Here is a 22,496-nt window from a genome sequence, read left to right as displayed (position 1 = left end):
GAAGCCCCTTTGTGGGAAACTTTCCTGAGGGTCAGGTGGGGGGAGGGCAAGAGGGAGTCCGAAGCCTTGCAATGGCATCATCCTCCACTTTGGCTGCTACCCCAAGTGCAAGAGATGCCCTCTGTGCAGTTTTAACTGGTTGCTGCTTGTAATTAGAGTTTATTTGCATTAATTAACTTAAATTAGCTATTTGCAAGTTGCTCATAGTACACCATCAACATGTTCAGAACCACACAAGCCTCAGAGAGCTGGCTCCTGCCTGGAGGAAGCCTTGAGCTAAAACCAGACAAAAATACTGTCCCAATACAGCGTGATCCAAAATGCTTTTTTTTCCCCTAAGAAACCTATTGCACTTAAACTTAATAATTAATATTTGGCTTAGTGGCCAGACCACTGACTGACCAGCAAGGTAAACAGGACTGGTGTTGCTATTAAATGCACTCATAATGATGCATTTATCGATGCGTTTATCCTGGGCATACCCAGGAGGAGCTGGGCAGGAGGTTACAGTGAGGGTGATGGAGACCAGGGGCAGAGCCAGTGATGAGGAAACACGCACACAGTCACTCTTTGACTTTTTAGGAGGCTAGTGGTTTTATGAAGAGACGATCAGTACGATGGGAGGGGAAAAGGGAGAAGGAGGTGGTCAAAAATAGGGTGAGAAGACAGCCAGGAGTTGGAGAGGGCAGATGTGAGTGAATCAGAGGGGCTAAGGCTGGGGAGGGAGTGGAAGAGCCCCGGGATGGCTGCCCTCCGCTTTAGCTCAGCTGTGATTAAAGCTGGTCACAGCAGAGACGTGGTGCTTGCCACAAGCGGCCTTTATCTGCAGTGAGCAGCAGCAATCATTATGCTGCTTCTGAACTCAATTGGTTATGCCAAGCTGCGTTTCCCAGAGAGGCCACGATCCATTGCCTCCGTGTAGAAGGATGTAAAATAGAGGCGCGTGTCTGGGGTAGGTGACTGCAGGAAACTTCATGGAGCAGCACGTCCTCAGGGGGAAGCAGAACGGAAACATTCCCAAAGTGATGCCTAAGACTGGATTTTAAGCAACTGTGGTTGTTTTAGCTGAAGAAAATTGTATAGCGATACATAAACAGCTCCACAAGGAAACCAGGCAGGTACCCAAGAGCTGTTTAAGCCAGAGAGAAGAGACATGGCCCAAGCCCACAGCTGCAGGTTGAAGCCAGACACATTGAAATGAGGAAATAGGTGTTAACTTTTTAAGAATGAAGTTGATTAGCTGCTAGAACAAAATACTGGGGAGAGGGAAAGTCTTTCCACATGGTAGTGTTTTCTAATCAAAGTAAGATGCCTTTCCCCAGATGGGCTTCAGCCAAGCACGTGTTCCTGGGTTCAGCAGAGCGGGGGTGGGATGCAATGCAGAAGTCTCTGCTCTGAGGAGGTAAGGTGACTGTGTGGTCCCACCTGGCCTTTGGGAAACGAAGACTCTGCTCTTGGTGTAAGTTTCTAAATCCGTCCTGGATAGCTGTGGTGATGCTGTACCGGGCTGTTCCCTTTGAACAGCAAGCTGAGCCAAGGTGGCCAGGGGGTTGCTGAGACCCAGCCTGTCGGGGGCGGGGGGTGGTGGTGCAGACCTGTGTTGGGCCTCTCTGTGTTTGTCACTGATGTTTGTTTGCTGATGTGAGGCTGCTGGGTGCCTGGCTGGAGGTAGGTGACCCCCAGGCAGCATCAGTCAGTGTCCCTAGGCTGATGGTGAGTGAGCTCTGTGCTGGCAGCCGGGGCCTCTTTGGTTCTGCTGCTGACCTGCGGTGTGACTGGGGCAAATAATTTTGCTTCTGACTCCCAGTTGCATTTTCCAACTTTGCTTGCCCTTTCAGTTTGACCAGGGTTTTTGCGGGGGCTCGCTCCTGGTGGGGTTATGCTCTGAATATCAGTGCAGTTATTTTTCAGAAAGCAAACTGCTCACTGCAGGTGCAAAATATTCCCCTGTTATTGGAGTTCTGGCTATTCAAATGTCAGGGTGTTATTTCTGCACCTTTGTAAACACGAGGCAGTGTTGTAGAAGGGACCAAGATGCCACTTAATTTGAGTTTGTGCTGCCATCACAAAGCATAAATGCACAGGAGCAAAGTTTCTTAAAGTTTGGGTATTTATAGCAGTCTGGAGAAAGCCATGTGTGTTGGGCTCTTGGTGTCTCTCTGCTGGTCAGCCACAAAGCACTGACCCCTGTTTGGGCAGCAGTGCAGAGCTACGAGCAGCCACTTTGCTGTTGGTCCTAATGCAGTTACATTAGTCTCATCTTTGGACTGTGCTGTGCAAAAGGAGGGGAATTAGGGAATGCACACACAAAAAAATATAAGGATTTAGTCTCATGATACCACTTCTATGAAAACGAGGTGGCTACAATATTTGCTGGGAGTAACGGGCACAGAAACCAAGAGGTGAGATCTGCGACATATTAATGGCAATGGAAAGGAAGAGGAGAAACAGGACTGACTGGTTTGCAGTGGAGATTGAGAGTTACCCTCTGGGAGTTACTGGGAGGGTGCAGCGTGGGCCTGTCTGGGGACAGGTTTGCTCCCTCTGCAAGCTGAAGATGTGGTGGCATGTTTCAGGTAGGCAGAGGGTCTGAAGAGGAATTATTAAAGGGGATGAGGAATTATTAAAGCAGAATTTCACCTTGAACAGGTGAGTCTGAGGAACCACATCCGACAGGACTGCAGGAGCTTTGTGCTTCCTCACCGAAATCCGTTGTTTTGGCTCTCTGCGTACACAGAGGGTGTGAAAGGGACTAGAAATGCTCCTTGTCTCTTTGTACCCTAAAAATGCCGCGTATTGTGCTGGTGCCCTGGAAAGGCCCCCCCCCTCGCCCAGCTGCCACCCTGGACGCTGCCCAGGCCACCCCCGCCTGCGTGCCAGGACGTGCCCTGGGATGCTGCCCTGTGCCCTGTCCATCACCCTTCCCCAGAGAGCCCTATGGATGAACCTCCTGGAGGCATCAGTGAACAGCGGTGGGCGGGTGGTGCTCCAATTTCCCCAGGATTCACCCAAGGAAATCCAAGTGAAGCAGCTCAGATCGGCAGCAGTGGACAGCTTCCCTCCCTCAGCTGGAGGCGGTGGGAGAGGAGAGCAGCAGGCACCTTCTGGTAGGTGATGGAGTGGAGACATCAGCATCCCTAAAGCGGTGCTCGTGCTCCATCTGGAAACACACCGGACCAGCCCAATTGCCCCTCTCTGCTGTGTCCTGGCACGGTCCAGGCTGTGTTGGCAGGCTTGGGGAGGAACATTAATGAAAACAAGTGTTCGGCGGGGGTTCCTGTAGTGCCACAGACTTTAAGAAACAAAACGAGCCCAGCCCTTCTTTGGTTAGCAAGCCAGTTTGCTGCCACCAGCTGATGCTGGAGGAAAAGATAAGAGAGGGAGAAAGGGAGCAGCTATGGAGCGAAGATGAAAACACTGGGCAGAACATCTGCGGGGGAATGAAAGGGAGCCATTTATTTGCAAATAAGTTCCTAGATCGTGCTTCCATGTGCGTCCTGGGCCGCTTCTAATACTAGGGGTTTATTCAGAGTGAGACTTTTTACTGGTGTTAAAGGCTTTGGAGAAGAGGCTGTCAGCCCACAGAGCTAGGCAGTAGCTGGTGGTCCAAATCTGTCTCATGCCAGTCTAAGGAAAATTTGTTTTATCCCAAGCTGTGCCCGTATGGAGGGTCGTTTTCCCTTTTTACCACTGATTTCATGTTTGAAGTCTCTCTGTAGGAAGTCAGTGTGGATGCTCCATGATTCATTCCCATGAGGAAGCGTGATTTCAGGCCCCCATATGGTCGCAGAGGCAGAAGAGGGGGCAGATATATATTTTTACAGCAAAGAGAATGCAACTTTGGTGTACAAATTTGGCCTGATGTAGAAGATCTGGGCAATGTACAAAGTGTTTCTTAATTTTTTGTTTGTTTTGTTTTCGTGCTCACTTCCTCTTGGCTCCTGATTAGGCTTTAGGAGCAATGAGGCTGCTGCCTGAGCAATCCATCCCAGGATTTAAACCCAGCCTGATATCTGCTCTGTGTGTTCCCTGGGATTCAGCAGGGTCCACCTATTGAGGCCAGCAGAAATAGCATCTCGCTTCCTGGTTTCAGAGGAGGTGTTAAGTAGGACATAGTTAAATTTGGGATTATTAGTAAGAGAAGAAGGACAGCTATTTCTTTTTAAATGCTTTGGTTTGACAATAGATCTTTGGGCAGAGAACTGCAAAGTGCTGCCTTTTGTAGAGGGCTCAAGGATGAGATGTCTGCAGTAAGGGAACTGTCTCTGATGCAATGACTTATTGGGCAGAAGTAGATAGTTGGGAGCGTTTCAAGTTTTGATACGTGTAGCCCTGCCTGGCACCCAGCCCTGCAGCATCTCAGCCCAAGGAGTATCTTGCCGATATCAGTGACCACTATAGGGCTGGGTCACATCCTGCATCTTGGTCTACAGGAATCCGGGGATCAGTGTGTGACAGGGCAGGTGGAAGGGTTCTTCTTGGTGGCATCTGCATTTTAAGGTTTATCAGAGTTTTCCCTAAGACAGAGACACAGAGACATCACATTTCACATGGGCAATGATCTTCTCGGAGCTGTAGAAAGATGTGCTCCGCACAGCAGAACGGAAGGCTGTGAACGAGAGGCGAAGCCCCGCAATGAGCTGTCTGCATAATTAAAAAGCTGCAGTGAGATGGAATAGGAGATGGAGAGGAGCGATAGTTGGAGGCAAAGAGAAACAGAAGTGCTTTCAAGTATTTCGCTGCAGAGATGACTGGAGAATTTGCCAGGGGCCTGATACTCTCCTTGCGCTGTCCTCACCAGGTGACTGTGCAGCCTGGTGGGCACCGGCGTGACCCAGCAACCTCCAAATGCTGACACAGGTGTGAGCCCTAAACCCAGCTCAGGTGTAAGGCATGGAGAGTCACAGAGCTGCAGAGTTCTAAGTCAGAGCTAATATCTGTGTCTTGTTGGATTGATGCATGGCTGTGACTTTTTTGACACTTTTTTTGGCTTTTTTTGGCTTTTTTTTTTTTTTTTTTTTTTTTGCTCATGGGTAGCCTACAGCCTGCGCTGCTCTGGGCTAGGTGATGCTCTGCTTGCACCCAGTGATTCTGCGAAGGTGGCAAAAGGCCAAGTGCTGTCACTGGAAACCAGCTGCAAATTAATACACGGTGTGTGATTAATGTGCTTTTTAAGTACATTCATGTCCTGTCGCACTGGCTGTGGCTCTTGTGTCACATTTGGTGTTCTCAGAACATTTATTAGCCTTACAGATCCCTTGATTATTGCTTTCTCCTTATAATTAAGCTATGAAACTCAGCATGGCGCAGCTTATGCGGTATTAATTCATGGCTGGCGTATTCTGCCTGTGCCCTAGGATAAGGCTAAACGCTGGCAGCTGGATTGCTGTCGGCACAGTTGCTATTCTGAAATTCTTTAATATGATTAAAAAAATCACATTCTGCCTGCATACAGGCAGCTCAGGGCTCACCGCTGCCACAGACAGTAGCGAGATGGGGTCTGAGTTCCCTGGGAGCAGGATCTGCCCCTAGCAGCGCTGTGAGATGGGGTGTCCTCCTGCCCCCGGCGCTGGCTGATGCTCTCGGTCAGTGCTGTCAGCTCTGCTAACGCATCTCCACGTGCTCCCTATTCGCCCTTCTCAGGGTGTGCCTGTGAAAATGTGAGTCTTGTTAGCCAGTTCTGTTTCACCCCTTTTTCTCCTGGCTTTTCTTCATAAGAGGTTTAAGCTGAATCCGGATTTCCTGCAGCTCCGCATCCACTTTGTGTCGGCAGCAGCTGCGGTGGCGGTTTGAAGGGTTTTCCCATGGCTGGGCGCTCCTGCCCCCGGTACAACAGTTCCACAGTTTGTGTGGCCATGCGGTGAGCTGTGCAGGGAACTAAAATATTGTAACCTGTGGCTGGCTTAGTTTTTTATCCCCCCTCCCCGTTCCCTTCTTGGGAATTAGTTGTAGGAGTGTGCTGAAGGAATGGGAGCTCAGTGCTACTGGGAGGGAAGTCACTGGAGTGCCCCAGCGGCTGCTGGCCCAGGGGTAAGGGCTGGAATGCAGAGTTGATGAAATCTGCTGGGCTGGGTGTGGGGCCGCTTGCTGTCTGCATCGGGAGAGCCCAGGCAGCTCTGCAGCCGCTCCCTTGGGATGCAGAGCGGGCAGTAAGGGGCCCTGGTGGCTCTGCCCTCTGGTCTCTACATCTGCTGGAAGTCCTACCAGACTTCAGCTGCAGGGACAAAGTGCTGGGGTGCTAGCTAGTGAAGAACACAAGTGTTGGTGTCCCTCATCTGCTCTGGACACGAGGGAAAGAGCCTGGAAGCCGTAGGAGCTGGGGCACGGGATGCCTCGGTTCTGTGTGGACCGCAGATGCTGTAACGTGGCGGCAGCTCTGCGCGGCAGCCCGTGCCCCGGTTATACACGTGTGCACGCTGCTTGCGTTATCGATTGTGACTAATCAAACCGTTTCTGTACAGACCTGAATGCTGATCGTCTCAAAGCTTCTGTTTCACAAACAGTGCCAAAACCTACGTGCAGGATGTAAAGCCGTAGTGCAGAAACTCTTTGAGCTCAGATGTTTCCATGGAGATGGATCTTTGATCTTGCTGTAATAAATAAAGGGTGGAGAAGATGCTCCCAAACTAGGGAGCAAGGCTGATCCCTGTGGGGCAGAAGCTCTCAACAGGAATTAGGGTGACAGGAGATATTTCTTTTTTTTTTTTCTTTTCTTTTTTTTTCTTTTTTTTCTCTCCTCTGTGATGCCCGGTCTGTAGTAACAGTGAGGTTGAGCTGTCTGCCCGCCAGCACTGCGGCGTATGCAGTGTATGCGCCTTTCATCCAGCCAGCCAGACGGTGTGCTACACCTTTGAGCTGGCTTGTTTAATGCTGCTGAAAAGTCAGACCTTTGTCTGCATGGCAACATCCACCCTGTGCTGCGGGATTCAGAGAGCAGCGACACAGGGGTTTAATACTGGTATGAGACATGCTCGTCTTCTCGGCTGTGGCCAAGCAATCTGAGGAATAAGAACAGCTAGGGAAAGTGCAGTGTTTATATAATCAAGGGATCTGTAAGGCTAATAAATGTTCTGAGAGCACCAAATGTTCAAATGACCACCCAGCCCTACAGTGTTCACTGTCATCAGCATGATACTCCTTGGGCTGAGATGCTGCAGAACTGGGTGCCAGGCAGGGCTGCACGCATCAATATAATAAAAATATGATAAAATATAGAGGGGGGGGGGGTGGAAATCACATTTTACACTGGCACAATGTGCAAAAATAGAAGTGTTTAGGATGCTGACATGGAGACAGTGACCAAAGGCAACAGTCAAGCTGGCTTTATCCATGTGGATGAGCTTTGACTGCGCTGGCAACTCCTGTGTTGTCAGAGCTGTCGGCCAGCGCAGGGCTGTTACTCCTGGCACTGGAAACCGAGGCTTCTGTGGATGGAGCCGAAAAAGAATTCATTAGGAAAGGGCATAATTAGCTTCAGTAGTCGCTGAGAACTGCGGCTTAATGTGGTCACAGGCACTCTGGCGGGATGTGTCACGCCACGATGCGCTGCGTCAGCAGCCGAAGCTGGTCCCTCGTGTTGGGGTGCCTGGATGTGCCCGTGCAGCTCTTGTGAGCACGCTACGGCCAGTGTGTCTGCCAAGCTGTGCACGCCTGTTTGTGCTTTTCTTGCTCTATCTGGCAGCCGGGTGGTGGCTGTTCCTGGTCACTTCTGATCTGCTCGCAGGACGCTGACAGATCTGTCCCATCGTTTCCGCTACCAGCATGGCATCAAACATTTTTTTCTGCAGCGTGTGAGAGCACACGGGGTGAGCAAGCTATTGTATACAGCCTGTTGCAATGCTCTTTCCCCCCCCCCCCCTTTTCTTAAAAATGTATCTTCCTCAGATGCATCAAGCTGCCAGTTGTGCTAATTAGGGTCTCTCTGCGTTGGGGGTTTGCAGTGCTCCTCCCAGGCAAAGTGATGCTTAAGTACCTGTTACGGTCCTCCCACCCAGTCTCATTGCTGTTTTCACCGGAGCAAGTGACCCTTCGTGCCTTGCTGGATCCCAGACTCTTTAACAACTCAACCATCGCTTTATGTAATATTAAAGATACTGTATTTATAAGGATGTATGTTGTTTGCAGCTCTGAAAAAGTGAACGTCTTTCCTCGATATCTCTGGTGTTGAACACAGCCCGCTGGTTCACTGTAGAAGCTGACAGGGGAAGTTTTGTTGATTTTTGTTTTTTCAAACGACCCTTACGGAAACTACCGCCTGTTTTTCAGAAATGGACTGTTTAGCCGAGAAAGCTGTGTTGTTGTTTATACACGACTTCACTGGGAAGAAAATATGTTTAAAGAGCAAGCGATATTATAGATACCTTTAATCAAACTCACTTCTAGTGGTTTCAGTGGAGGCTGTAGCTTTGTTTTTGCGAGCCTTTTTGTCAGAACCTAAAGCATAAAATATTCTGACAGGTCAAAGTTAAGGTTATTAGACAGTAAGGAAAAGTGTTTTTATCGTCAGCTACATGGACAAGACAGGATTGCTGTGCAGCTGTGGCTGTTGGTCCCCTGGCTGTGACAAGCCTGTGCAGATGCTGTCACTTAGCAACCATTGCCATTTGTATTTTAACTGCAGCTTTTTGGATGTTGGCACATAAGGAACGTTGTAATCATGAGATCAGTCCCATCAAAGGTGTTTGGTTTTGAGGGCAATGGGCTCCAGGGCTCACCTGTGCTCCTGCCCAGCCTATACAAGGGTTAAATCAGAATTATTTCAGGTCCGATGGCTAATGCGGCTTAATAAGGGTTTATTTTGGAACTGGCTTGGGTGGACTAGGCCGTGTTTCAAGAGGGACAGCCTGGCTTCGCCATCTGCCAGACCTGGTTCTGCCGCTCCTTCCTGCTGGTCACAGCTCAGCCCAGGAGCTGGTCTGAGGCCAAAGCTCTGGGCGCGGTGGTGGGGGACACACACCAGCCAGGCAAACCTGGATGTCCCTACAGACAGCAGTGCGAGCCGAGCCCCCTGCCCCCTTCAACTGACCCAGCCTGAAAGCTCAGGGAACATGGGGTCAATGGAGATGGGAAACATGAGGACCAAGAGATAATGAAATGGGAGAAGTGAAGATCTGAAGGTGTATCTAGCGATTAAGGGCAATCCCCACCTGTCTCGCCCTGGAGAGGGGCTGCCCTGCCATGGTTCGAGCCCTAACGCCCTACAGGAGCTGGTTCAGGCTGTAATTTTACTTTACACCTGATCTGGTCTCATTGGGCTGTGTCCCCCAGAGGGGCGGGGGCACCTCTGTCCCAGGCAGCAGCTTCCTGCCCTTGCACTGAGTTTAACAACCCTGCAACTGCCGAACAAGCTTGGTTTGGGTGGGTTGCTTTGGGAGGCAGCCATGGGAAAGGCGCCCTCGCAGCTGTTACATGTTTACAGTAAATAAGCACATTAAGCTGCTGTGCTCTAAGCAGAGACTTGACATTGATATTACAGATAGAAATGCTGGTTTTAATTTCTTTTTGCTTTAACTGGAACAGTTGTGTAATTGCACCTGTAGCATTGCAAGGACTTTTGATGTGGACTACTTGTTTCCCCTTCCATCTGAGGATGTGTTACGTGTACCCATGATGTGTGTTTGCAGGTACTCAAAATGCTGTGCATCACCAGCTTTGTTCCACCTTGTTCAGGCAGACACACAGCTTCTTTGAAAGCAAGCCCTTCCACTTCCCTGTGTGCTGGCGTGCCGGGCTAGAGACAAGATCTGTCCTGTCTGTGGAGAAGTGCGTCTGACGCGAGCTGAGGTCTGGCAGGGTTAAAGTGGTGCTTTATTTGTCAGCAGGGGACAAAACCCGCTGCTCTGAAGGGAAATGACACAGACTACAGAGGTGCTGCCACTGATCTGTTTTTCCATTGTAAATTGCTGAGAACTTCTGCAGTGAAGCTGGTTGACGAGTTTTCTCTTTAACACACTGTGGTTTTTAGAAACCTTGATGAGTATGTATTGAAAGGTAGAGCAAATTTTATTAGAGGAGGACAAAAGAAATTGCAAAGGTGTGTGCAAGTTGATTTGTAATCACAGATCACATATATCTAAGCTAAACCAACAGTCTTAGACATTTGTGGCCCATTTTTGACTAAGTTGTGCAATTAGTATAATTAGACAAAGAATACTCTTTGGATTTTTAATGTCCAGTGTATTAAAACAGAGAATTAACAGCTGTTCTTTTGGCAGCTTTTATAAGGCAGTTGCTGGTGTTGGGCTGAGCCAAAGATGCCGATTGCCCCGTGTCTGAGTCCGAGCAGTTACAGGATAAATCCTTTCTTCAGAGCTTTGTTGAAAGCAACTCCAGGAATTTCATACCTGGTACAGATCAGGCAACAGGACTTACGTTGCCCCTGTGCACATGAAGAGCCAAAACGAGCTTTGTAACCTTCTTCTTTCACAGTACCAGCTATCAGAGAGACAAATTTTTCTAAAGTGATGTTCTGCATTGATACCACTTGTATTGCCGCTCCTGCTCTCCACAACCATGTTAAAGTAAATGACAGTCCTGTGTGCCAGTGACTCTTGCGTTTAGCAAGGCCCATGTCTGGCTGCAGCTGAAATCAGCTGGGGTGTGTGTGGAAAAACTCTCACCTGCAGAAGTGGACACAGCTACAGCGCTGATGGCATGGAAGAACTATTTCCAAGAAATCCATCCCAAAAAGGCAGCTTCAGACTTTCTCTGTGCCCATAACAGCAGCCAGAGAGCCGCATCCTTGGAGTCCTCTGTGCGTTACAGGAGCGAGCTGGGTGTGTAGTTCAGGGAGGGACCACTGCTGTCACGTTGCAAAGTGGTAAGGAGCAATAGCGCTTGTTGAAATGAATGCTCCAGATGTACGTGGGGGTAACTAGACTGCTTCTCAGGACTGTCTCCTCAAGCGTTAATCCTTCCCCCTAGGTGCACCAAGACCACAGCTCCTTGGCAAGACATATCACATGGTGTAAATTCATCACGTGGTGTAAATTCATCACATGGCAGAAAGCTGTGTGGCAGGGATAAGCATCTTGTGGAGATACAAACTGGTAGGCAAGAAATGGGTTGCAAAGAAGTTCGCAGTGTAAGTAAGTGGGGCAGCACTTGTGAGAGTTCTCAAGTGTGCAAAGATGGGCATCCTAGAGAGGGTATCCCAGCATGATAGATGATTCACATTAGTAGCTGCTGGTGAGTGTTTACAAATTTGGTAGCTAAACTTTCAGCTCACAAATCCCACTGTCATCATCCTCTGTAGAAAGTATCGCAGGGTTTTTAGCTTGCTTTCATCTCTTTAGTTTGCTTTCATCTCTCTTAACATCTCTAGTACCTGGCATTTGTTCCTCACACTGCTCAGATATTCATGACCTTTCATGTTTCTCCCAATTATCAAGTGTGGGATGTCAGTGCAAGCATCTTGGTGTTAATAAGACTCTACTGTAAGTAGAGCAGCAGAGAAAACAAAGTAAGGCAATGCAGAGAGCTCAGAAGAGAGAAGTACAGAATCAGCACTGAGTCACCTAATTGCTGGAGGCGGGTACCTGTTTTTAATGAAAGATGAAAGGACTTAGCTCCCTTTCTAAAGATAAGGAGCTCTCCCAGCTTGTTGTACCTTTGGGTTTTAGTGTACAAGCATCCTGTGTATAAACAAGACTTCGGACTGCAATTAGGCAAATGGTATAAACTTAACAATGTCACCATCACCCCAGTAGTTTAAAAAGAAAAAAAAATGCATTAAAAATTAATAGGTCTGGGAGTCGAGAGACCTTGGTAATAAGCAGTGAGTTTCCCTTCTGTAACAAGTCACTTTTTCAATTTGCTGGTATTTGATTAATTCCTTGGCGTCTCCTAAACTGCACAACTCTGAAATCGCAAGAATTCTAGCGCTGATCAGGAGGCACATGTTTACTCAGCAACTGGCTGTCTCCTTTCCTGGAATATATCTGACCTATTGTTAACACACAGTGCTAGTTTTGGAACTATAATCCCTCCACCAGACAGAACTACTAAAACTCCATGAACAATGCACACTTTAAAAGCAAAGCCCTTCTCTCTCACTAACCCTTTCAATATCTGAGAAAAATGCAGCGGCAGGAAAGGGCCTGATTTCTAATATCTTCTGTCTTTTGCCAGGTGTGGACCCTGCTCTACCCAGGTAGAACTGTGTATCAGAAGCAGAGCTACTTTCTCCGAATAACAGCTGCTGGTGCAACACCCAGGGGCTCTGTCATACATAAAGCTGTGCACAGAGGGATAGGTAAGCGCGCTGACTTCATTAAAAGGTATAGAGCACATCTTCAACCTCAGCAGTAAGATATTCAAACTACATCCCACCCCATTGTACTGCTGCAGGGATAATATTGAAGGAGCAGACAGTAGTTCTCCCACTGTGTTAGATACTATAGCCTCCATTAGCCTAAAATGAGGGTGGTGCTCCTGCCCCTATGTAGGCTGCACGAGGATAAAGGATACTCCGTTAACACCTCAGTGCTGGAAAGGAATACAGTGTGGTTTGACCTACTGATAAAGGTAGGTTTTGGGTGGTTTTTTTCCCTCCTAGGTTTCAGAAAGCTTCTTAGCATGTGACAAGACATTTGAGTAAGTTGCAAGCTACAGTATTCCTCGAGTTTCTAAAAAAATTGTATTCTCAGAAAGCAGTGTTGCCATTCGCACTATAGCTGCTGTTTTCTCATTGTTTACCCAAGCTAAGCACAGATCTATTGGATCACGGAAAAGCTGCAGGTGTCAGTTTCTCTTACTAGTTAGAAGCTATCCTAGTCCTTCCTTTAGGAATGGAGAATTGAAGCTGTTGAAAAATTCAACAAAAGGGACTTGCTTTTGGCTTCAATTAAAAACAAAGTCAGCTTTTTAGTGTCACTACTGAGATCAAACAAGTATGTTATCTATAGAAGACAGGTTGTAATGTTAAGGATGATCAGGTTTTGACTCCTTCAATGCCACCTTCTCCTCTAGACCTCAAAATGCAACAGGGAACCCGAGAACTCAGGTTTTATGATGGAGATATGGACAAGGTCAAAACAAGTGTCCTTTAATACCAGTTTTCTTTAGTTTTAGCTACTCTAGCTCTAAAAGGAGCATGCAACAACTTGCTTTCAGTCACTGTTTTGCTTTTTAAAAATGTTTCCTTATGTAGGGATGGTTTGGTGCTTTCTTAAAAGTCAAAGGACTTAAAAAAAGAACAAATGCATTTCTTAATGTGTTTATTTAGAAAACCAGGAAGTTTATTGGAGACTACACTTTTTAACAAAAAAATTATCAGTATTAAACCAAAATTTTCTAACCCATTTAACAGCTAACAGAACCATCCTTTTCTCTGTTAAGCGTAGATTTTTTTTATCCTCTCTCAAGAAAGACTTATGACTGGTAGCAAAAATCTCTCCAGAAGAAAACTGCTTAAGCACTGCTCCCTCAGAGTAAAAGATGGCTTCAGTAACAGTCAGCTTCATTCTCCTCTACGGCCCCCGCAGTAGCGAGGATGTCCTGCAAGAGGGACTCGGGGCTTTTCTCCACATAGTCACTACTTTTACTTAGCTCATAACATAGCTCTATGAAGTCTATTGTACCCAAAGCTAGCATCATGCTCTCTGGATCTTGAAAATCCACCCCATTACCACCATCTGTGGGGAAGTTCTGGGCCAGAGAACCCTGCTTTAGTGTCCTCTCTAACCAGGCAATGCCATGTTCTACAGGTGACTCTTCAGTCCCTTGTGAATCCTGCAGGGTACTAATCGGATAGAAACTGTTACTTAAGCCAAGCAGTATATTGCAGGCTCTCTGACCTACTGGTTTGTCGCAGTCACACAAAGACCGAAACAAAAAGCTGAACAGTTTTGCTCGGCAAAATATCTGCAGCGACTCGTTCTGATGAATGGAACTAGTGACTGCAGATGAGACAGGAGCATATGGGCATTTAGGAAGGCTAAGCTGGCAAATTGTCTGAGTACAGAAAACTTGAACCAGTTCCAAGCCACCAAGTCTGACCTCCCAGTCTAAGTCATGCTCCACCGTTTGGACTACTCTAGAGACAAACTGCTCTGTATCTTCCAGCTGACCTGTGCAGCCTTGTCTCAGCCACTTGGTGAAGATGCTGATCACAGCCCTCCTAGGAAAGCCCTCTGGATCCGTTGACAAAATTTCTTGAAGCTTTGCTACAGTGTTCTAAATGTAAAAAGAGAAAGCACAATGAGGGGAGGAATGTGCAAAGAAACAACAGCAGAACTAAAAAAAAACCTAGTCCGCTCATTACTGGCTGCAAAATCTGCCTGCCTGAGGCTGCAGATAACTTGTGAAGAAAGTTATTAGTACAGCAGTACACTTGATGTGTAGTTCTGCCTGATCCTGCAGTGGGCTACATAAAGTTGTCATACCTCTTTATTATACTGATTCCCTTCAGCAGGTGACTCCGGAGCGAAGTAAGTAATGAAGGCCAAGTGTCCCACAGCAGTGACAGCACTTGCTCGCACATAGCTTTCTGGATCCTCAAGGAGACTTTCTGTAAGTCTGGGCACCTCCGAAGACAGGAGAGACTGCCTGAACTCATCCTGGTCTGCATACAAGACAGCAATCCAGAGAAGCAAGTTTTTATTCTCTCAGAGCTTGAAGCTGTTTCCAATGCAAACAGTTCTTTGCGTCATACGAGGATGTGCACTGACTGCAGGGACAGCTGCCAGTGAGCTGAGCCACTACAGAGTCCAGGCATCTGCTCATAAGAGCACAGATACTCTGTGTCAGGTTCCCCATTTTCCAGCAGCTTGGTGACTTTCAGTCAAGCCCTGCTAGATACTGGAACTTGGAAAAATCCATTTACGGTTGTTATAGCAGCAAGAAAAAACTTTCTCTGGGCAAGCAGAGGCATAGTCTTCCCTTCTTGTTGTCAAGGCATATGGCAAAAAATAAGAATGCAAGCGCAGCACTGAGAGGGGCTGCAGGATAAACTGCTAATGCAGCTGAGTCTGCTGGATACTTCCTTTGTGACCTGGGGACAACAGCAGTCGACAACAACCCGCCCTCTCTTCCAACATCGCAGAGCTACTGTAGGAGAACTAACATTGCCTTAGTGCTACCTGCTGCAAAGCCTGAGCTACCAGCGAAGTGGAAAATCAGTAACTAATCCGAAGCACGCAAAGCAGATCTAGGCTTTTTAGCCTCCTAAATCCCAGCCCCCAGCCTGAGGAGTGAAACCAAACAGATTCTACTGCAGAGCAAACTGAAAAAAGGGGAAGTATTATCTGCCATTAAGCACTGTCACCTGACTTGACATACAAGTCTCAACACCTCTCAGTTTAACTCACCAAAACTGCCATTAAGGTGGGCACAGCGATCTGAGCTCAACAGAAAAATAGGATAGGCTTACTGATCTTTTTGTCAGATTTTGATTGTGATCTAAGAGTAAAAGTCTTGACACTTCCTTCTTTTCATAGCCTTCCAGTTACAGGTCAGATGCCTCACCAGCCTTTCATAACGTTAAATAAATACTCCTATCTGAACCGTTACATCTATGCACCTACCTCTCAAGTGTTTAATCAGGACAGTGAGGAACTCCAGAGAAGAATCTCTTACTTCCCAGCAAGGACTGCACAAACGCTTCTGCAGCACCAGAAACACATCTGTAAAAGCCAAGCGACAAATGTGAACGGACATGAGAAGCCACATGCCTTAGTGCAGCAATCGTTGCACAACTTCCACGTAACTTCAGCTGACCCAATCCCTTTTGCTGCTGCTGTGTGTTTCTCACAGGGTTCTTCAAAGCACTATTTGGGCAGCTAAACCCAAATTCACCATAATTGCAAACAAATGAATACTAAGTGCTTTGAGCAGGAAAGGCAGACAAGAGCAGACTTCATATATGCTGCTGTTTGTCTCAACTCGAACAGCTTTCTTACCTTCCAAAATCTTCTCAGTTTGTTGCTGCTGACTGTTGGAGCAGGACAGCTCCTGCAAGCGCACCAACCACTTGGATGTAGCTTGAAATGTTTTCTTTAGAACCTGAAGCAACATCAAGCAGATTTACTTTACTACAAGAGGCCACATTGTTGCCTTTATGCTAAATACAATTTGGTTTAGTCTCAATCTTACAGAGAAATTCTCAATTTAAACAAATGCATATGCTTCTCTACTAAGAAGCAAGCTACAAATAGCTGCTGCTTATATAACATTCCTAACAAACACCTGGAAAATGCCTTTTGATTTATATATAACTTTTGATTTGCATTTGTCAGTGTCATTTGAACAAAACAAAGCAATAAAACATATCCCTTTACCGCAAAGAATTCAATACTTCAAGGCCATGTTGAGTATGTTTGCGATACTCTCAGATGGGACAGCTCCTGTCTTTTCAAGAACACTTGATGTATTGCTCAGTTACTCGCTCATTAGCATTTTAGCAATTTCCTGCAAGCCACCCAGAATCAAGACAACTCTCCTACATATCCTAATAGAAACTGTGCTAAGAAACAATTATAGTCAGGCAGTTTCTCAGAACTACGTCCCACTGGGGCAAGCTGGTAGACTTTGATGTCTCCTTAGTTCTATACTCACAGTAGGGCTGGTGTTCGGACTCTCCAGGTATGCCAGAAGGACATCAAATAGATTTTCGATGAGCATGTCACAGCCTGAAATGTGGAAAACAAAACTGAATGAACAATACTGAGAGAAGCAGCAGCTGAATCACAATTCAACTACTGAAATACAGAAAGACATAGGATGGTAAAACTGGGTTTGGTTTTGTACAGTCTTCAGAGTAAAGGAAAACCATCCCATTTCTCACAACCACTAAAACCTTTTTAATCACAGTATTACCTGCCCTAGCTCATCAACAGAAATTAAGGCTAGCCAAGACAGTAGGAAGAATTGGAAAAATGAGCAAGTTTCAGAAATGGAAATGGTAGTCTTCGTTCTGAACAATCGGTGAAGAGGAACAAAAAATTCCGTGACTACAGAATAGTCAAGTATTTTTAGAATTTAAAAAAAAAATAAAGTGCGAAGATTAACTCACTTCTTTGCTCAGAGAGTGCTGCTAGGACATCAAGAGCTGACCTCTGTACTCTGAAGCAATTGATCAAGATTCGGCTTATCGTGCTTCCCAGAGGGGAAGCTGGTCTCAGGAAGCCATTACAGAATTGTAATATTGTCATGAGAGAGTGTAGCAAAGATGTACAGGGTAAATCCACTGGCAAACAAATCTAATGGGAGGGGAGAAAGGGAAAAAAATAAGAAAAAAGTTTGCAGCTAAAGTCTCAAGTGTGTATACAGAGCAGGAGTTTTTAGTCAGGAGGCAGCAAAAATTGTAATTTCTAGTGTGTTCTTAAGGTATCAAAATGCTAATAACTACAAAAAAATTATATTCCCCTCTCCCCAAAACCCCTGCACAGATGGAATATGAGATTCTTCTCACTGCTTGGGAAAGCAGTTCAATTTATGTTTTTTCACTGGATCAGTAATTGCAGTAGAAGTAACGTATGGTAACAAAGCTCGTGAAGACGGACTTAAAATTAAGTGCACTCCCTCTTTACAAGCCTCAGTATTCCTCTGTTTTCCTATTTGGAGTCTAAGCTCTCACTGTCAAGGTCTCTCCACATTCTGTTAAGCTGTACTGCAAAAGTTTGTAACAAATTTTAACACTGTGTTTCAAGGACCGATTTGATCCCTGGCTTTTTTTCCTTCTCTCAGCATTACCAGAGACAGCAGCTCCTCCAGATGAGCGAGGGTCTGACACAGGACAGTAGCACAAGTTGACTTGGAGGACAGAAGACTTTCAACAGCGATGGGATCACTAACAGACTCATCCAGCAGACCTAGAGGAGCAAAGGAGGGAAGAGTTTGGGTTGTTAGTGCATACAAAGGGCTGTGATTTTTAAAGTTAATCAAGACATTTAAGTGGTGTAGTATGAATATCCCCACAAATGCAACTGTTAGTAGGGTGCTGTACTTCACTGCAAACACTGCTGCTGTCCTTGACTTCTACTCTTCCTCCTCCAGTTTTGTCTGCACCAGACGCTTAAAAGCACTGGCAGGCAGACTAACCTCTAATTTTTCTATCACAACTGTACCTGCATATTCCAGAGGCTGGGAGGCTGCTCTCAAAATACAGTCCATTGGCTGAAGTAGAACAGTCAGTGCCTGAATCTTCACATCTTGGGGGCTTCAAGGAGGAAACAGGCAGTTACCAAAACAAGAACACTTTAACTCCTTCCCAAACATCTGCCCCCAAATGCTGAGCAGAATAATGTTTTTCACGCAGGCTCTTAAACAAGCCAGCAATGAAAGTATTCATTGTCATCTTTGATTCAAGTCATCTTTGAAGCTTCCCTGGCTAACTGACAGCAGAGAAGAAATGGCTGTGGAATTTAGAACCAGCCTTATCAAGCTATGTAAATGAGAACAGGATTCTGTGTAAGAAGGGGGTTTAGGGAGAGGCATTTCTTTTCAACAAAACCTTATGTCTTAAGACACAGGTGTTACTTATCCTGTAAACCTGTATCTGTATGTGCTGTATTCATCTGATTATTTCTTGATGATTTTCCACTACCTTAAGGGAGGTTATGGAGAAGATGCAGGCAGACTTCTCAGAGAGGCACAAGACAATCTTACATTGCAATAGGGTAGATTCCAACTGGATATACAGAAAACACTTTTCATAGTGAAATGGAACTGGTTAAGCACTGGAACAGGTTGCCCAGAGAAGCTGTGGAATCCTCCTCCTTGGGGGTATCTGCAACTTCTTGGGGATATCTGCAACCTGAATGGTGAAGGCCCTGAGCAACTTGATCTATCTTTGAAGTTAGCCCTGCACTCAGAAAGAGGTTGAATTAGATCACTTCTATAGGTTCCTTCTAACCTAAGTTCTTCCACAACTGCTGACGGTCTCCAGATGCACGCTTCTGTTGGACAGCAGTGAAAGTTCTTACACTAGTCAGTGGGTTTGTGACAGAGAAAACTTAACAGAGGTTACGGAATTTGACACGCAGTCAAAAAAAAAAATCTTAGCCAACCTCAGCAGTATAAAATTAAAGGAATATGCTATTTCTTCCTAAAATCGACTGGCTGAAGGTAAGATGCAAGTGTGTACAATGAAAGATTATATTGGCTCATTTAATTTCTCTGTGGAACTTCATTATTCTTACTACCAGTGTCTGAAGTTTGTTAGCTACTGTCATGGTTCTTGCCAACCAGTCTTACATATTAAGGAACGTAGTGGAAAATGCACAGGAACAAACAGTTCTTGGAAAGACACCAGAGATACTAGCACAGAAACATTTGTAGAGTGCAGAAATTTCATTGCAGTAAGTCCTACCATTTGTAGAGCTTCAGAAGTCCCACTGCCAAAGGGCCCACTTGTACTGGGGTTAAGCGCTCCAGAGCAGAAGTCACTAACGCCCAAAAACTGCCTTCGGTGTCACAAAACAAAGGGGACCTGAGAAGAAAGCAGTTTAAGTCATGCGTCTTATTAGATGGTGGAAAACAGGTATATCTCATCACTGGATCCAAGGTCCCAGAAGGTCTTTACCATGCCACGTTAAGCAAAAGATTCGCCAGCATGTGCTGTGCTTGAACAGTCTCTTCTGTTAAAAGGGATTCTATTTTCTCTGCCATGCCTAACCAAAGCGCTACAGTCCACGGAGCAGTACATCTGCCAAACAAAGTAGTTAACAGTTTTAATGACTGCTCGATGTGAGAGGCAGAGCTGGACTGAAGAGAATCTTCTATACGCTTTATAATCATTCGGGCACATGCTGGCCAGTCACAGTCCTTTGTACTGAGAGGTGTAGCCGTTTCAGGCTCTACAGAGAGGGCGAGCATGTCCACCAGAAGCTGACTGGCAGCTGAAGCCACAAACAGGCTGGGATCCCCTTGCAGAGTGAAGATCACATCTATGCCTCCTGTGTGAAAACAAAACAAGTCACTGGAGGGAAAAACAACCACCTTCCTATCGTCACGTGGAGCCTTGTTGCACTCCAACCATTTATTACTCTAATTCAAGTACCACACAGCTTTAAATGGTGTTGGTGGGGATTTTTATAGTTTATTTTGTAGTCTCTACAGCATTTCGAAGTCAGCCAGTTCTTAACAACACAAGCAAACAAAAGAAGAAAGTAAAATTGTTTTCAGATCTCCAGGTGGTTTAATAACTCACGAAGAGGACTTCAAAATAACATTAGTAATTTTGGGAGAGTTGACAGCACACTCGCTGTGTGTTTACGGAAGGAGCCTGTACCATCTCCAGACACAACCAGTAGGAAAGACATGAACAGCAGCAGCGCTACTCTTCCGTTGCATGGACAACAGCACATGCTGCGTGTTAATACCAATCCAGTCTTTTAGGCCGCTCTGTACATGGGATCTAAAGTTGGTGTTAACAGCAGAACTCAGATTACTGCATAACAACAATGGGACTGCAAATGTGTGCAAGTATTAAGAGACACACGAGCCCCGTGTTAGTCTTTCTACACAAAAATCATACTGAAATGTACCTTTTAGTAAGAGTTACAAATAAGAATACAGAAGGCTTTTCTGTTTTTCAGAACACTTTTATCATGTGATTTGTAAGACGTGCCTCTTTCCCCTCTAAAAAGGGCACCATCTTCAGTGTTTGGGGAAAAAAATAATTAAAAAAACCTAAATGCACAACTAATTTAAGAAAAACCCCACCATCTTTCAATGACTTCAGTATTTTTGACAAATTACTTATTTTTATCTTAAATAAATGAAAACTCCCATCTCTCTCACCTGATATCTCAGCAACAGACTGGAAAAGACACAGAGGATTTGGGGAGTTACCAGCCCGAGAAGTACTCACCACCATTGCAGAGGAAGTGGAGGGCAGGGTGGTGATCCATCATGCTGCGCACACCCTCCACCCAACCACTACGCACAGATGCATCTTCCCACGCTGCGCTGCTCAGAGGCCCATTCCTGCCAAAGAGCCTGAGCAACAGATTCTCCTGCTGAGGCCAGAGGAGAACACACAGAGGAAACAGTAAGCAAAGGGGCTCAAGGGGACTAGAGAGGCTGCTCTGTCATCCAAGTCAAGCGTATCAATACTGTAGTAAAACCTTCTCTTGCTAAAAGTATCACTAAAATAGAAAATTTTCAGAATCCCATGCTTAAACTCAACATACGTTTCTTTCATGAACTAGGCAACAGAAATGTTCAAATTAAAATTGCTTGTTTTTACGGTGCTAGGGACAACTTAGGTATGTATCAGTCCTATTAAGCCTGCTTTATGCAGTTGTCTGCATCTCTTTCCTGAAGGAAGCCTTTTGGGTTTTGAGTTTTGTATTGTAAATGTATTCTATTGCAGAAAACAGGGCTTTAAAAAGCTCCAGCGTTTTTGCAGGAATCAGGTGTTTCCCATCAACCTACTATGGAAGGAAAACTACATATGTTAGTGCAGTTTAAATCTACAGGATCTGTCCAGGGCTACAATATTTTGCAATGCCTACTGTGAGAGAGTGTTATCCCATTTTGAGCTGAAAATGAGCAGCACTACCTATTAGCATTCATAGTGCTACTGTGGCAAGACAGAAGCAAGAAGACAGCATCTTTACATGAGAAAATGAAAAACAATGGTACGATTGTAAGTCCTCATTATTGTATCACCATCTGCTGCATAGTTTGATATATGCCGTTAAGTTTTATAAGCAGAATACGTACACTTTCAGGTGTCCCCCGTACAGAAGGGGGAAACAGACACCTGGCAGCAGGTACCTGGGTAGCCGACTCACCTGCAGGTGTTGGAAGCAGGTTTCAGAAGAGGCAAGTATCCCAGCCAAGCGCAGGGTAAAGGAGAGGATGCTCGGGCTGGGCTCTGGCAGTGCCAGTACCGAGGTGATGAACTCTGTCAGGCAGGGGTTGTCCTGCAACAGCTGCATGGTGGGATCTAGCGAGCGGGTGTCGCCCGAGAAGAGGCCAGAAAACAGAGGGTCACTGCCAGGCCTTCTGCCCTCTCTGAGGGCCTTGCCTGAGCTGAGCGTAACCCCTCACAACCGCCAAGGGCGAACCGGGGATCAACCGAAGCCCAAGCCCAGGTACAGGCCTCAGGTACCGAACAGGTTTTCAGGGGTCACCGAGGACACAGCACCTGAGGGAGGCTTCCCGCGGGGTGCCGCCCCCCCTGCCAAGGTCCTGCCGGCCATCAGCGGCCAGGGCGGGGAGGGGGGGGCGCCTGCAGGCCGCGGGCACTCACCTAACGCCTTCAGCTCCCGGAACCAGTCGAGCAGCTTCTCCAGGCTGGTGTCGTCGGAGCCGGGCTGCCGGGGGTCGGCCAGGGCGGCGCAGACGCGCGGCAGCAGCCGGGAGCACTCGCGGGTCATGGCCAAGGGGCAGCGGCAACTCCACTCCATGACCGGCTGCAGCGACATGACCACTGCGCCCCTACCGGGGCGGCCCGCTGCCGGGCTCGGCCGCAAAGCGAGTGTCGCAAAGCTGGGGGCGTGGCCAAGGGGACAGGTCAAAGGGCGCAGGGGCGCTGGCGGGTGCGG

General features: G+C 46.7%; 1 protein-coding gene across 1 annotated transcript; it reads right to left on the bottom strand.

The window, feature by feature from the left end:
* Window positions 1-13,200: 13,200 nt before the first annotated feature.
* BRAT1 (BRCA1 associated ATM activator 1) lies at window positions 13,201-22,429 on the bottom strand. The gene is made up of 13 exons (XM_005228979.4): window positions 22,202-22,429; window positions 21,741-21,895; window positions 20,813-20,960; window positions 19,523-19,895; window positions 19,310-19,429; window positions 18,066-18,157; window positions 17,692-17,810; window positions 17,012-17,198; window positions 16,555-16,628; window positions 15,900-16,002; window positions 15,525-15,623; window positions 14,385-14,563; window positions 13,201-14,175 (listed from the first exon to the last, which is right to left on the bottom strand). Exons 1-13 carry the CDS (start codon window positions 22,374-22,376, stop codon window positions 13,444-13,446), a joined length of 2,556 nt encoding a protein of 851 aa, XP_005229036.3. The 5' UTR covers window positions 22,377-22,429; the 3' UTR covers window positions 13,201-13,443.
* Window positions 22,430-22,496: the final 67 nt, after the last annotated feature.

This window comes from Falco peregrinus, chromosome 5, assembly GCF_023634155.1.
Source record: "Falco peregrinus isolate bFalPer1 chromosome 5, bFalPer1.pri, whole genome shotgun sequence".
NCBI classification, from domain to species: Eukaryota; Metazoa; Chordata; class Aves; order Falconiformes; family Falconidae; genus Falco; species Falco peregrinus.
The sequence above is the reverse complement of the archived record's forward strand: the minus strand, read 5'-3'. Positions and strand labels throughout refer to the sequence as shown.

Excerpts from the sequence above, each read along its gene's own strand:
- BRAT1 (XM_005228979.4), bottom strand. The coding sequence starts at position 22,376 with ATGTCGCTGCAGCCGGTCATGGAGTGGAGTTGCCGCTGCCCCTTGGCC. Across the intron at positions 20,961-21,740 it reads CCTGCTTCCAACACCTGCAG|CAGGAGAATCTGTTGCTCAG; the intron begins GTGAGTCGGCTA and ends CTCTGGCCTCAG. Across the intron at positions 17,811-18,065 it reads CCAGCCTCTGGAATATGCAG|GTCTGCTGGATGAGTCTGTT; the intron begins GTACAGTTGTGA and ends TTGCTCCTCTAG.